Source organism: Empidonax traillii, unplaced genomic scaffold (assembly GCF_003031625.1).
Source record: "Empidonax traillii isolate 1590-97213 ecotype Southwest subspecies unplaced genomic scaffold, ASM303162v1 scaffold238:size1398292, whole genome shotgun sequence".
NCBI lineage: Eukaryota > Metazoa > Chordata > Aves > Passeriformes > Tyrannidae > Empidonax > Empidonax traillii.
Genome location: NW_020955431.1, coordinates 926487 through 941746, shown reverse-complemented (window position 1 = coordinate 941746; position 15260 = coordinate 926487). Strand labels below are relative to the sequence as shown.

At 37.5% G+C, this 15260-nt stretch overlaps 1 protein-coding gene across 1 annotated transcript in view; it reads left to right on the top strand.

The window, feature by feature from the left end:
• TRIO (trio Rho guanine nucleotide exchange factor) overlaps positions 1 to 15260 on the top strand; it is a 250107-nt gene that overhangs the window by 106260 nt on the left and 128587 nt on the right. The window contains 2 exon segments of the mRNA XM_027888455.1: positions 4871 to 4993; positions 11053 to 11244. Of these exon segments, the coding sequence (XP_027744256.1) occupies positions 4871 to 4993; positions 11053 to 11244 (315 nt within the window).

Genomic DNA, 15260 nt, shown 5'->3' with positions numbered 1-15260 from the left:
TAGCAACATATCCTCTTGACAGTTTGAAGTTGCGGCCTTTTGTTCTAATGCACGTCTTTATCAACCACATGAAATTTCAAACTAGATGTGTACAGAGATGCAGCCCTTACTTGCCATGGTTCTAAGCCCTTCCCTTAATATCCAGTAATTATCACTGTCAGAGATTAGGTTGTCCTTTGGTTTATCCCTGTAATGACTGTTAAATTCTGAAATGGTGCATGAAGAACTTTAGCTCCTTGTTATGTTGCTTTAACTTAACTTTACAGATATTGGTGTATTTTGGATACTGCCTTATGAATCACAATGTCAATTTTGCTTAAGGTTCCCTTTCGTAATGCAGGTTTTCATACTTGGATTTTAGTGCAGGTCAGTCTGTAAGACAATGACAATTCAGCATCCATACCAGATAAATTAATCCAGTAGCCACAGCAGATGTCTTAAAGATAAAAGGCAAGCAAATATTCCGTGGAATAGCTTTGCTTTGACAGATTGTAGCTCTCTCAGCTTTCAAAATTCATCAGGGAAAAAAGTGATCTTGAATAACAAGGATGCTTTTTTCTTGCAAGACAAAACCAAAGCAACCTTATCAGATCATCTTAATTCATCTGAGAAATGTTACCTTTTCAACTGAATAATCATTAACACCATTCAGTACATGAAATTATTATGATTTGATGTGTTAGTTAAATTTATGTCCGAGACAATTCTGGAATGGTTTGTATAGAGCTCCCAAAGCAGTTTCCTAATATACTTTAGTTTTTCTTTGCACATTCTCTCAGGCTTCCTGGTCTTTGTTCAAACCTTAAAAAATTTAATTAATATTGATTTAGAAACTTAACATAAAAACCTTTTTAAATTATTGTCAATAAAGTTATATGTGGTGGCGATTTTTTTCATGTCAAACTAAGGGGGTTCTCTTTCACTCTTTATAGTTAAATTGCACATAGTGGCAAGCAATCAAGTGCATTGTAAGTGAATCTATAACTGTCCTTAAGCGTGAGTCTGATTTCCTCCTCCTCCCTCTGCTGGTGTTATTTTCTGCTGGATTTATGAAATAAATCAGTTCACGGAAGGGTGAAGTGAGTGACAGAGCTGAGTTGGAAAAGGGAGTTTGCTGTTTTGAGCTGGTACTTCACACTGTGTTACTTCCACCTTAGAAAAACTCATTGGTTTTTTTTTCTTCTATCTTGCATGTTCTCGTATACGGTGAACTTGTTTCTAGTGGAGCTTTCCAAATCAACAAAAGCATTGTAGTGCTGTCTTTATACACCATCCACTAATCTCTTGAAATATTAAAGAAAGTAGTGTATGAAATAAAAATAGTAATAAGATGTGAGTTACAGCAAATCTGAAATTTGAAATGTGAAAACCTATGACCATCTTAAACTGAATGGAATTCTGAATTTGACCCTAGGTAGCAGAAACATGCCTGGTTAGTTTGTATATTAACACCAAAAAGAGGGTGTTAATTTAAATTTTTTAAAAAACTCTAGCCACTGGCTGTTACACTCAGTTGTTTGATGTAGCCCTTCTAATACAAACTGTGCTAGTAAAAGTATAATTTCATGCTTAAGAGCTTACCAAGTGGGTAATAGAGCCAGCTTTTCACCTAATGGAAGGAGATGGCTCTGATTCTGATATGAAGCAGTAAAGTAGACTTGGAACAGCAACATTAACTTTTGTGATTATAGGCCATAAAGGTCAAAATTGAATGTAAAGATAATGTTTTTGGTAGAGTGATACTGCTGACACTCGTATGATCAGAGTTTTGGTGTCTAAAAAACACTCCTGATGGCTCACAAGCCAGAAATAAGTAAAACATACTGGTTGGAGGGTTGTTGGGATTTTTGGTTTTTGTTTGTTTTTCCCCAAAAAACATACATTTATTAGTTCTTACTGACCTTGTGTGCCTTCTCTCTATTCTGGATAAATGTGCTGCTTCTCCTTCCTTGATCTGCCTACCTCAAAGGGTTTTGCTGTTACAGTCATTAGTTTCAGCCTTGACTAATGAAGGGTGGGCCATGAATGCTTGCTACTTGCTCAGCATCAACGTGATTTCACTGTGTGGTTCCCGTGTGGATTTTGAAGGCGGTTCCAGTGTAAAATGGTTCTTTTTGGGAGAGAGTGTTTCCACATTCTTACTATCCGAAGATTAGAAATGCAAAGGTTTCCATCTTCCCCTTCTGAATGTTATGTCAGCAGCAAGTAAGTGGTGGAGACCAGAAAAATGAGTGTGTGCAAAGTACGTAAAGGGGTGGAGGGTAAGGACTGGATAATAATGTGGGAAAGGCTGGTGAAAATGAGTGTGCTGGATCTGCAAAAGATCAGATTTATTTCTACAAGCAACGTACATAAAACACTTATTTTACAGGCATGAGCAATGATTTTGCCAAAATGAAGCTATGTTTCCATAGTAGTTTCTTTTATATTCAGTTTGATGGTAGAAAAATACGCGTTTTTCGAGATCCTGTGTTTGGCATAAGGATGGTTCTGCTGAGACTGCAGTTGAAGCTTAATTGCATAATTAAAACAACTTGCTGCAGTGGAGGATGATATTATTCACCCTTTCACTTAAAAGTGTTGAGCCTCTTAAGCTCCTATGTATTGCTTAGTACCAGACTGAATTCCATTTGCTTTTAGTTTAGTAGAAGAGTCCTTAGTGGGTCGGTATGATGGTTTTTGTAATGTGTATTTCTCCCAGAAAGAGGAAGAAAATGCGTAAATTAAGGTTACCAAATTGGCTGATTCTGGCTAATACCAGTGCCAACTAATGATAATGTGCTTTGGTTGAAGTGGTATGCAAAGCTCTCACTGCTGGGCAAGAGCATCCCATGACTCTACCTTTAAATGGTTAAATTCCCACATAAAGAGTGCTTCCTCAGTTTTGTTAAGAATCAAGGTAAGAAGGCTGAGCATTAATAAGACTTGTATTCATACTAATTTCACTGAAAGGCAGCAACGTTTGTTTAGTTGAGTGGTTTACGTCATGATCTGTGTACTGGATTTCTATGACAGTTTCTTCCCTTGAGAAGTTACTGAGCATTATTTGGAGCAAAAATCATTCTCCCTGGGCTGCTTTCTGCTTTTCATCCCATGCTTTCTGGGACTGATTTTGCTGTTGATTTCATTTGTTAGCCAATAACTGTTAGTAATCTCCAGAGTTTGGTCTAATTCTTTCATCCAAACATATCTCTTTTTAGTTCTTTTTATAATGAGAAAAGCAGAGTAGTCTCATGAAACTAGTCAAAAGTATTGGTGATATAAACTTCACAGGTAACTGAGGCCATGTTTGGCTGTGCACTCTCTCTGATCAATACTTTCCCCTGAAAGAAGCAAATGAAAGCTAGCAATGACCTAAAACACAATAAAAATCTTCTGGCAATACTTGCTAGGAAAACAAATATTGCATAAGTTAAGTATGTAGATTTAATGAAGTGTTGGTGATTTGGAGTGGCTTATTTTGTGGTATTAGAGGATTGTTTGTTGTTTTGAAGATGTCCAGCAGGAGAGAATTTGCAAACCAAAAAAGATTCGAACAGTCAAGATAAATGAGAAAATCGTGTTTTCATTTTTCTGCTAAAGAAAGCACAGATGTTTTTTATGGAAATAGTGTGTGGGATTACATGTGTGTTGAATGTAGTCATGAGTGATGTTGCAGGAGCGGTTCTCAAACCTGTTTGGAAGCAAAAAGGAAAAAAAGGCTTTCTCTTCAGTTACGCTAAGTGTTAAATGCTTTCAGTATAAGAAAAGGGGGGGAAAACTTCATCCAAATTCAGGGGTCAGAGTAAAGGACACTAGTAGATAAGAAGAGGGAAGGTACAGGCTTTTGAAAGGTATATTCAAAACAAATTAAACTATTTATTTTTTAAAAAAGAAAAAGAACACTGGACATGAATGTTCTACACCACTACATAAATACTGTATAAAAATGGTTAGCTGACTTAAGAAAGCTGCTTGTATGCAGTTGTCTGAAATTCTGAACATCATTCTTGGACCTATGAGTATCTTCCAAAAAGTCACTGTATGCATTCTAACTAATGAATTAAGATATGGCTAAGATTTGTAAGTTTGGAGAGGGATCAGATGTTTTTGTTCATTCACTCATCAGAAATTTGGTTTATGTGCAGGAATCACTTTTTTTAACTGGCAGGAACTAATTATGTGTACAGTTTTTACTATTTATAAAGCTGTGAGCCAAATCCTTGTGGTAGAAACATTAATGCCCTTAAAATGCTTCCATTCATCAGTTTTTCAGCTTTAAAATTTGCAAGAAACAATTTTATGTGATGTTTTGAGGGGATACTTCTTTAGACTTGGGGCAAATTCCTCCATATGCTCTGAATACAGGCATTGTCATTATCTCACAATGATTTCTACTCAATTTTCTTGTGTGAGTTAAAAATTGTGCTACTGATTCTTTGTTCTTGACTGTAGAAGGAGAAGCGAGTTCTCATCTAATATAAAATTTCACTGTGTTATTCACCAGTAGTGTGCAAACTCTGTTAGTGTTACATTGCACAAAAATGCCAGCTGAAGGCATGAAGAGATTAGAGAGACCCTCAAAAGGGGTCCCACCACTCAGATCAGATTACTGTCAAATTGATGAATGTGGAGAATTGAGGTTGTCCTTCAAAATAAACTTATAAACTTATAAACTGTTTTGCTAGTTTGAGCTTAGTTACTGCTTTGAGAAAAGTTAAATGAGGATGTAGTCAATGTCCTTCAATGGCAACACTGTGTTTTAATCCAACAGTAAGTTCCTTGTAAGCAGTCCCCTTACAGCTTCTTAGCTCCTTGAGTAGTTATCTTTTTGTTGTAACATTCAGTACGTCCACTGAGAGTTTCTGTGTGTCTCTCTTCTGTACCACAGGTGTTGGATTGGATTGAAAACCATGGAGAAGCTTTTCTTAGCAAACATACTGGAGTGGGAAAATCCCTACATCGGGCCAGAGCTTTGCAGAAACGCCATGAAGACTTTGAAGAGGTTGCGCAGGTAAAAGCAATCTCATGAAGAACTGTGCACTTGCCAGGGAAATAAACAAAAAATTCCTGCTTTTCCACTGAAGGACTGGGCACAAGGAGCTCCACTACAAAACATTCAGTTGCAGGAACCGACTATTTTGTTTCTGTTGCAAGTTTTTATTTAATTTCTCTTTTGTGCTCCAGCTTTGATAAGAAAATGACAAACTTCCGTAGTCCCACAGCGTGGGAGTCTTGGGGCACAACAGGGCTGCTTTGCTATTATTTGTCATTACTATTATTTTCAAAAGTATGCTTTCAAATATTGGTTCACAGAAGAATGAAAGCTCTCCCTTAAAAGTAACTTAGTTCTATAGGATTCTAGGATTTAAACTTTTGTGCAGCCTGATAAGAGAGGCTGGAGATAATTCAAAGTCCTGCTTTCTGACTTCAAGCTTGGGGAGCTCTCAAATCCTCTCACCACTGTCTCATGTGGAGGAAGAGGGTAGATTCCTAAGGAAACCAGGTGAGCCAGCAAACTGGCCGGTCTGGCTTGAAGTTTATTCTTTAAATACAGTCGAGTTTGTATATGCCCTCCTGTTCTGAACCACTGATACCAATGCTTTTTTCATTGAGGAACCCCGCAGGAAGTTGAGTGGAACCAATGATAGAACTTCAAAAGACTTTTCTGTGAAAAAAAAGTCAGAAGACATATAGATTCAAAGGGATACAGGGAGATTAAGAAGAAGTTGGTGTTGGTGTCAGCCTCCACAAGGGCATGTGAGCTGAATAAAACCCTGTGAAGGAAGCTAGAGGCTAGAATCCTCCCCATTACCAACATTCACTCTCTGTCCAGCCTCAATGATTGGTTAGAGTAAGAATCTCTAAGATTAATCGAGAAAAGTCTCCATAACATAGGGTTGACATAGTGGCCCTTCAGTCAGAAGACAATGTTATTAGAAAATTATCAAGTGACATGCAGGAGCTCAGCAGTGACATCTACTATGGTGGGTGCATCAGAAGTGAGTTTACAGTTTTCCTGTTTAGTGGAAGATGAGGCTCTTGATAAAATTTTGTTGTAAATACAGTCCTCCAGTAACTGAGGACTTGAAAGAGCATCAGAAAGCTTCCTCAATACTGATTTCCTATAACATTTTCAAAAATAATAGGTGTTGCTACTTTTGATTATAAATATGCTGGATTTTCCATATGCATGTCTAATGCTTCATTTCTAGTAAGAGCCATATTATTTTCCATGTGGAAATACTTACTTTTCTGGGTCAGACAAGCAAGAATCTATTTCCATAGGATACTTCAGAAAACCTGAATGATCTCATACTTAATACTGTGTTATTTGAGCAAAGAAGAAAAAATGTTTGAGGGAATTCCAAAGGGAATGAAGTGTGTAGAACTATTAGTGGGATGTTAAAAAAAGTGTCTTGTTAATTTGCGTTATACTTTAAAGTAGAAAATTGTAAAGCAAATTTTTAGCAAAAACTTCATAAAACAATGTTATTAGAGTTTAAAATTATCTCTTTGAGGGATGAATGGAAGGTCTGGTGTTGGAGACACAAAACTTAGATTGGTCAAAAAACTTAAATATACTACAGGGGACTGTCTTCCATTGACAGAAGGATGGACAAAATGATCTAATAAGTACTTTTTTCATCTCTAAATGTGTAGTGAGTTACTGCCAAGAAAGGCACACCCTCTGAGTTGTTCCCCTTACATGTTCTAAAACTGGATATAAATAGGCCCCAAAAGGCATTCCTGTTGTTGCTGTTACAAGGAAGATTATGTTCAAGTATAAAACAGCAATCTGCAATCCTTTGTTGAAGTGTCAGTAACTTTTAGCTGACTGACTCTCTACCTGCATTTCTGGTTGGTCCATGTCTTTGTTGTGGTTTGGATTTTGTTTTTTCTTGTTGTGATTTTGTTTGATTTTGTTTTTTAATAGGACCCTAATCAGAGAATTTCAGTCAGTTCTAGTTAGAAGTTGCGAGAAAGTAGTGTCAAGTGAAGTGTCGGTGGCATGGCAGTGTTCTAGGAAATGCAGGGAGCCAACAGTAATGTTGAGATGTTCCTGATCAAAGGTTCACTCCTGATTTTGAGGGAAACAAAAATTACTATTTCATTTTTTCCTCCTTTCTACTTTCTCCCTCATTCTTTTTCTAATGTGAATGAGGTGCCATTTCCTCAACAGCATTCGAAGAGATGTTAAAATAAGCTGTATGTTGAATAGAAAAGAAGTTGCAGTCAGTAGGCTGTGGTCTACAAATTATTCACTTTAAAATTCATGTGAAATGACAGTTGATTTCTCTTTATTTGACACTTTTTGTTAGCACTTCAGAAAATAGTTAAAACTCAGCTATTAATCCTCCCTAAATTCTGTTATTAAATTCCTAAATATACAAACTTAGACTTGGACCCACCCTTGTAAAATTATGTTGCTCTCTTTGTGTAAAGCCTGCCCAGTTCAATTTCTACTTATACATTTTTTTCTTTTTTTCCCCTCTACCCATAATCATCTTTGTGTCCATGAGACCATTCAGTCAAAGTGTCAAGACTCCAAATTTGTACATAATTGATTCACTTTTGGGCATGTATTTTCAACTTAGAAACACTGGATACAGGTCAATATTATGGTTCTATTTGTCCATGCATTTCTACATGAAATTGTAAGTCATCTTTCTGTATTTCACCTATAATCTATGTCTACTTTTCACAGTAATCTATGCTCAAAAAACATAAAAGATATATGATGAGAAATAATTAATGGGATCTTTTTCCATAGGTAAGTTCTTTTTTCCATGTGCAGACTGCATCTGAGTAAAGAACTCAAGTCTTCTTGGTGCAAGAGATGCACACAAAAGATTCTTTCAAGTTCATGTTTGAATACACCTTTCAAACACCACCACCAGTTGCCCTCTCCTTTAAGGTTATTAAAAAAACGTTATGTATTTGAACTGGTTCTGAATTTTACCTGTGAATAGTTGCAGTACATTAAATTAAAGGTCCATGTCTTACAGTATCTTGTGCCTATCACCAGTTGCATCAGTAAAGAAAAGTGACCTATATGCATAAAAAGTTACCTTTACCTTCCCAGTTGTCTGGGACTGGTTGATGTTGGAACTGAAGGATACATCAGAACCAGTGTTTAATGGACTTTTCTTTCCTTAATTAGGCTAGCTACTTTTTGAACCCATTTATGGTCTTGGAATGTATGCCAGATCCTGTGGCATTGAGTTACACAATTTAATTGCTCCTTAGATGAAAAGTACTTTGCTTTTTCACTTTAAGTGTGTTGTCTGATGTTTAAATGTGATAGTGTCCACTGTAGTTAATGACTAATCTATCTTAATTTTCTTTACTTTTAATGATTTGTATGCCTCTGTTGATCTCTCTCCATCCATTTGTGTCTCTCTTCCCTTTCTTTAGCGGAATAAACTCCAGTTTGTGTCAAGTTCAGTCCATACCTCCACTCACTTCTTTTGCTGTATTTATGGTCAGTTGTACTTATTTCTGCACTAAAATTTAACCTTTGGGTTTTCTATGATGTGCCACTTCATATGCTTTCTAAATGTGTGGTGTTTGTTTTTTGTGAACAATATGTAGAAAAGGTTTCTCAACAGGAAGGCTAGAAAAATGATGGAATATGTTGTTGCAGAAGGTGGTAAATTCTATTACAGAGGATTTTTCAGCCTTTTGGAGAAGAATACCTATTAAAGACTCAGATTTTGGGGCGCAGAGGGATGGACTACAGGTCATCTTGAAGCTCTTGCAGGGCTGCTTCCTTTCCCCTGGGATTTGGGGAGGGTGTGCTAGTGGAGATATTCTGAGGAAGTTTTTAATGATGAAGTCTTTTTTGTCAGTTCAGGAAACTGGCATAAGCAGCATCATGGGAGAACTCCTGCTCTTTCTGCCTAACTTTCTGCTTTCTAACCAGTGAGCTGTCTCCTGGGACCAGCGTTTTCAAATCTTCACATTGCTGCTTTGTTTGCTCCGAGCATTATTTAGAAGTAAGCAGAAAGCTGGGAAAGGCAGTAGTTAGTACTGAACGCCTATTTGCTGTGATTTCTATTCCAAAAGGCAGTTAATATTTATGTTATATTTCAACTCTACTTGGAAGTGAAATTTGTGTGTTAAGGCATGTGTTCTGCTGTTAGGTTTGAGAATCACAACCCCTTTTGAAGAAGCATCCAGGTTGTGATCTTTTCTGAATACAGACAGTTCACCATCCCGTTTACAGAAAGAGAAGTCAGATGTGCCTGGGCCTGTGTAATGCGGAAGATACTTCTGGAATTTGTAAACAGTGCTTCACATGTGAGATAAAGTTTTCATTAAAACGGGAAACTTCTGTTTCAGCCATCTGCAACTGGGTGTGGTGCTCTGGACTGATGAAGTAGTTTTTTGTTTGAGGAGTGCCTTAAGGCTCTTCGGCCTTGCCCCTTGAACACGTGTGAGCTGCAACTATGGAAGTCAAAATACCAAAGCACAGTTCAGAGTGTATTCTGGGCCAGCATGGCCTGAGACAGTTGGTCTGGAGTGTTGAGTAGTGTGCTCCCCACTGAATAAGGTAAACTTATGTTTGTTTCTGCAGCCTTTCCCAGGGAAACCAGGGAGGAGTTCTCTACCTCTCCATGCAATTAAAAAGCTGAAAGTTAAGGATGGGCTAAAAGGTACACAGTCAAAGTCAAGAAACAGCGTGGATTTAATTCCTTACATAAATAGATCATGATAAATGAAGGGGGAACTCCCCCGCAAATATATGAATGCTGCACTGAGTCATGTAATCTGTCCTGGGCTTGTCTGGTAATTTGCTTGAGATACTTATTTCCTGCCCTTTAGTACAGTTTTAGGACCGGACTCGGATTTAAGTTTTGTGGATGTTATAATGTTAATTAGAGGTGTGATACTGTATTTATGGCAAAGAAAAGTACCTTTGCATAGGCTTAATTTACCTTGGCCAGCAGTGTTTTTACCTGGTGTAATTGACGTTGGGAAAACATGGAAAGACACAGTTGAAAAGAAAAAGGTGCAGTTTATATTGTCAAGAATGCTTTCTTTTTTTAGTCTGTGATACAAACGTATCAGAAGACCTGATGTGGTGACATAAGCAAAGCTTCTTTAGTCTGGACTTGGCTTCGGTCTGTTTTCTCCAGAGGTTAACATCCTTCTAAGCTTTCTTGTTGAGTATTTTGAGAACCATTCTAAAATATTAAAGCCCAAGGTTAGGCTCAAAAAGAGCAACCGTATTGTAACAAATGCTTGGACTTAGTCCTGTTTTGAATTAATGAGAAAGATGTAGAGGCAGATTGCAAATTCTAAGCTTTAAGAGTTGCTAAACTTCTGTCTCTTCTCTGGACCATAGCACTCTCAGCACATGAGATACCAGGCTTCTGCTGTTCTTTTTCTGCTTAGACCCAAGTCTCTTGCAGGACTGTTGATCTGCATTTGTTAATCCCGTGATGTGTTGGGACAGTATCCCATTCAGGCACTCAGCCGTACGTGACTTCTAAATCTTCCTATGCTGCTGCTGTTTCACAAATGGTCCGCTTGACACATGGATTTTGGACACCTCACTTCTGTAAGGATGGAGTAAAATGTTCACCTTCTGTGTCTGGTCACTTTCCATCTTCCTGCTGGATGTGTGGGCTGGATGTAAAGCATCTCTACCAGCAGTTAGAACTTCTTCAACTCTAGTAATACGTATTTGAAAAGACTTCTGTCCCTGACAGTAATGATTTCTCCAGTATTGAAGCAGGACAGTTTGCAAGTAGTTAGATATTTACGCTGATCTTTATTCTAGATGTGAATATAAAATACTAATTCCAAGTTCTGGATTGGGAAGACATTTGAATAGACATAAATAAGGAGCTAAGAAATGAATTTATTCACAGTTAAATGAAAAAGTATGTAGAAATCTAACAAAATCATTGGTAAGATTATATTCTACTTTCTTTAAGAAAAGAAGGAAGAAAAATACATTCCAGGGGCCTTTCTGTCATTTTGTTTTCAGTAATGGAGCAACTTTAAAATATAATTACTTTTTTTTTTTATTTAAACCTGTGAAACTAACTTATTTCTCTACAGAACACATATACCAACGCAGATAAGCTCCTAGAAGCAGCAGAACAGCTCGCTCAGACTGGGGAGTGTGACCCAGAGGAAATTTATCAAGCTGCCCATCAGCTCGAAGACCGCATACAGGATTTTGTTAGGCGTGTGGAGCAACGCAAGATCTTGCTGGACATGTCTGTGTCCTTTCACACTCACGTTAAAGAGGTAAAACTTCCACTAAGTTGTGGTGATAACTTCAAACCTTAAAACTGGTACTATCCAATGTTGCTTTCATTGTTGGAACCTTGCCATGGGACATAATGAAAGCCCCTACTGCATGATGAATTTTGGTTTGTAATTCACTGTGGATTGTGAGCTAGGGTAGGATGGTAGTTCTGTTTAAGGATTTAATTATTTATTTTTTGGATTTTTTATTTTTATTTTTTGCTTTCAGAAGCAATTTCTGCCTCCTTTGTTGTGCAACTAAACATGCTTGTTCAGTCACGGGAAAGGGGGAAGGGGGAAGGGTCAGATCAGGGAACTGGTACAGTTAAAACACAGCACTGCAGGGGGAGATACCGTGCACTTGTGTTTTTTTATATCCAACCAGCTCTCCAGTTGTCTGAGTTACCATGGTTAGACTGACACGGTTCAGGAGACTGAAATGTATGGCATAAGCACAAGGCTACTTAAGGCAACTCTGCTGCCCAGAGAGATTTTGTTTCTTTCTCTATTTTGCTAATTTCATTTTTATCTTGTATATTGACAATTCTCTGCAAACTAAACAGTTTATCTGATAATGACAATGGTTTGCCTCATATTTGCAATTTTTAATCTTCTTAAAAGGTTGAACTGATACACCAGGAAAAAGAAAATTCAGCCAAACAGTTTTCAGCAAGTTCATTTTTTTGCTCCAATTCAGAACACAGATCGTATGAATTTATAAGCTCATGGGAGAGGGTGGAACAGGCTACAACAAAAATAAGGACTTAAGGAAGGCATTTTGGTTACCATAGTGGCAAATTTTGACAACTTTAGGTCACTTGGTTTCTCTTTGGAGCTCATGTTAAATCTCACTGTTCAAACTTGGAGAAAATACAAAAAGCTTCTGGATCACAGCATGTCCTGGTATGTGTTCCTTCCCTTCACAGTACATTGAGAAATGGTTCAGTGGCATAGTATTCAAAGTAGCTTCTTCAGCAAAACCTTGTGGATCATAGGAGTGGGAGTTTTTTGTATGTGAAACATCTGCTTTGCACTTGAAACAAAAGCACAAGGCAGTTGGTCTTTGAAGGAGGTCAGGATTAAATTACTTTTTAGCTCTAGACATGAGTACATAGCTCCCCCATCAGTTTTCTGTTAGATGCTTCCTTGCCAATACTCTCCCACGGCTCTGCTTGTTTAAACAAAATATAAATGCTGTTTCATAAACCATCCTTAGGGGGCAGCTTTTTTGTTTTACTTTCTCAAGCACATGGCACTGGTCCATTACCTGTTACGAAGGACAGGAGCAGTCAGCTGCTGAAACATGCTCATTTTTTCTGTATATTTCTTCATTACCTGTTTTTCTTAGAGCAACAGCTGGAATGGTATTTAAATGGAATATAGTTGGTTGTAGTGATGAAAGACAGAGACTATAAAAGGATTTGCTTTCAAAAATCCAAAATACCGAAAAGCAGACTGATCTGTGAGTCACCGTTGAGTAATTCTGGGAGGCTGATGCAGATGTGCTGGCATGTTGCCACTGCTCCCCTAGATAATAATGTTTTATTGAAAAGGAAAAAAAAATTCTATATTTTGATTTATTACTTTGGGAAAGTGGATATTATTTTGAGTCTGTAAGTACACACAGCTGTTACTAGGGCAGCCTTTTTGCAGCCTGGACTTTGAGGAAAAGGTGCTGTGGTGGCTGATGTGCACATGTTGATTTTTTTGGTTTTGTCATGTGGACGACCTTTATAATTAATAAAGGAAAATTTTTAAAAGTACTTATTTATGTAAGAAAGACTGTGTTTTTATTTATTTGCATTCTACTTAAAAAAATACAGATGAGAGAGTGAGATGCATGGTTCATATTTAGTAGACTAGTCCGTTGGTTCAGGTGCAAAGAAATAGCAAGCTCAAAGCTGTCTTGTGCTTTCTGTGTTCTGATCTGTTTTCAAGAGCACGTCGTTTGTTATCAAACTTGCATGTGGAGCACTGAGAAGGCATCACAAAGCAGATGGAAGATAAAAATGCCCTAAACCTGAAAGTCATCCATGCTTTATTGGCAGGAGAATTGTGTTTCTCCTGCAGGATGTGGGAAATCACTGAATAAATTAGTGCATACCTGTAAGCAATGTAACCTTTCTGCCGTATTGTGAAGGAGTTAATGTGCATGCTTAGCTAGTGAAGAGAGGAGTTCAAATAGTAGGATAATATGTTAGCTGTTAAACCAGAAAGAGGTGCTTCGGTTGTTAAGTAAATAAAAAAAATCCAACACCAAAAAACCCAACCCACCAACCAGTCAACCCTCAAACCACAAAAAAAACCCAAAGAAATCAAAACACCATCAGTGCATTTTGCCCTTCAAGTATTCAGGCTGAATTTTGTCTCTTGTATCTTTTTGTATGTTTTCCTGGTAAAAAAATAGACATGAAGAGTTTAAAACCTGTTTATGTGTGACAGTTCGGAGGGAGCCACAGAGCTGAGAAAAGCTGTTTGTCTGAGTTGTTGGCTGTTTTGAGACTTTGAAATCTGGCTCTGATATCCATCAAATCCCTTGATTTTTTTTGAAGTAGGATGTTTTAGTGTGTTTTATTCTTTTCCCCAGAAATACTTCATGTTGAATGAATGCTTCTCATCTGGATGAGAGCATTCCAAAACCACTTCTCCCCTGTAGATTTACATAACCTATATACCTGACACAGGATTTGCCTACAACTTTTCCCAGCTTCCCTGGGAAGCATCAGCCCTTCAGTTTCTGCACAGTACTCTTGTTCTGCTCATGCTTAGTAAATCAGCACAGTTTCTGCTTTCAGAAGCAATTCTTTTGCCACAAAATGCTCGTCCTGGCAGTAACAGACTTTTGCTATACCTGTGCACAAAGCAGCTGTGTAGTACGTGTGCAGCAGCCTCTTATGATGCACATGGAAAATACTGTCTGTCTTTAACATTTCCAGAAGTCTTGTAGTGAGGTAGTTACAAGCTGGTAGAGGTCTCTGTGGTTTACAAACATGAAAAAGCAACATAAAAGTTCTTAGACTCCTCATAGATTAACCTCAGTAGACAACATTTCTCGCTAGAGAAAAAAAGGATGTATTCAGGGAAGGCAGAAATAAAGTTTTATGTAGTGGTATCACTCGTTTTGCTTAGTGGTGATCTGAGAAAATCAGTTGCTTGCTATATATAAATTGTGATTCCATGCTGTTACGTTATTACTACTTTTAAAGTAAGGTTGTGAATATTGATTTTTAGTAAGACATTTTGATCTGTAAGCCAGACTTCTCAGTAAGTAATGTACTGAAATTAAGCTGTGCACTGGCAAGCTTGAAAAGTGTTTGGGTTCGTAAATATCAGTATCAGGATCTTTGCGTTTGAAGTACTGTGTCCTGACAGATTCCCAACCTGAGGATGAATAAAATACAATTTAATAACTGAAACTGACAATTGCAAGGCAGTGAAACCCCTATGACTTTTGTGCCTTTTGATATTTAATAATAAGGCAAGGTACATGGTGAGAAAACAGTTGCACAGATAAAAGATAACATTTCTTAAATAAACAGTTATCAGAAATTTTTGTGTGCGAAACACAGGAGCAGGAGTCTCAACAGTCTTTGCTGTGAAATGTGTCACAAAGTAGAGATGAACAGCATTTTGGTCTGAGTTCAAACTCTTCTGCACACAAAAATACTCATATGCACACACACACTCTCCAGAATTTCTCTCTCAGCAGCTATGAGTGGGAAGACTGAAATCCTGTCCAAGCCAGGTGTTTGTTGTAGTGCCAAAGTAGAGCAACAGATATTTTCCTAACTGGAATCAAGTGTGGGAATACAGATCAGGCTGACTGTAAGTGGAAGAGAATGATCTCTTAAGAGCCTGCTATTTTTTTGCATATAAACTTTGTGTGTATTCTGGCAAGTTGATGATAAAATAACTCAGAGCACTTTTTATGTATACACAATATGCTTAATGGTGTTAGTAGAAGACATCTCTTCTTTTTTTGTCTTGCTTAAACTAAACTTTGCTCTAGAATAGAC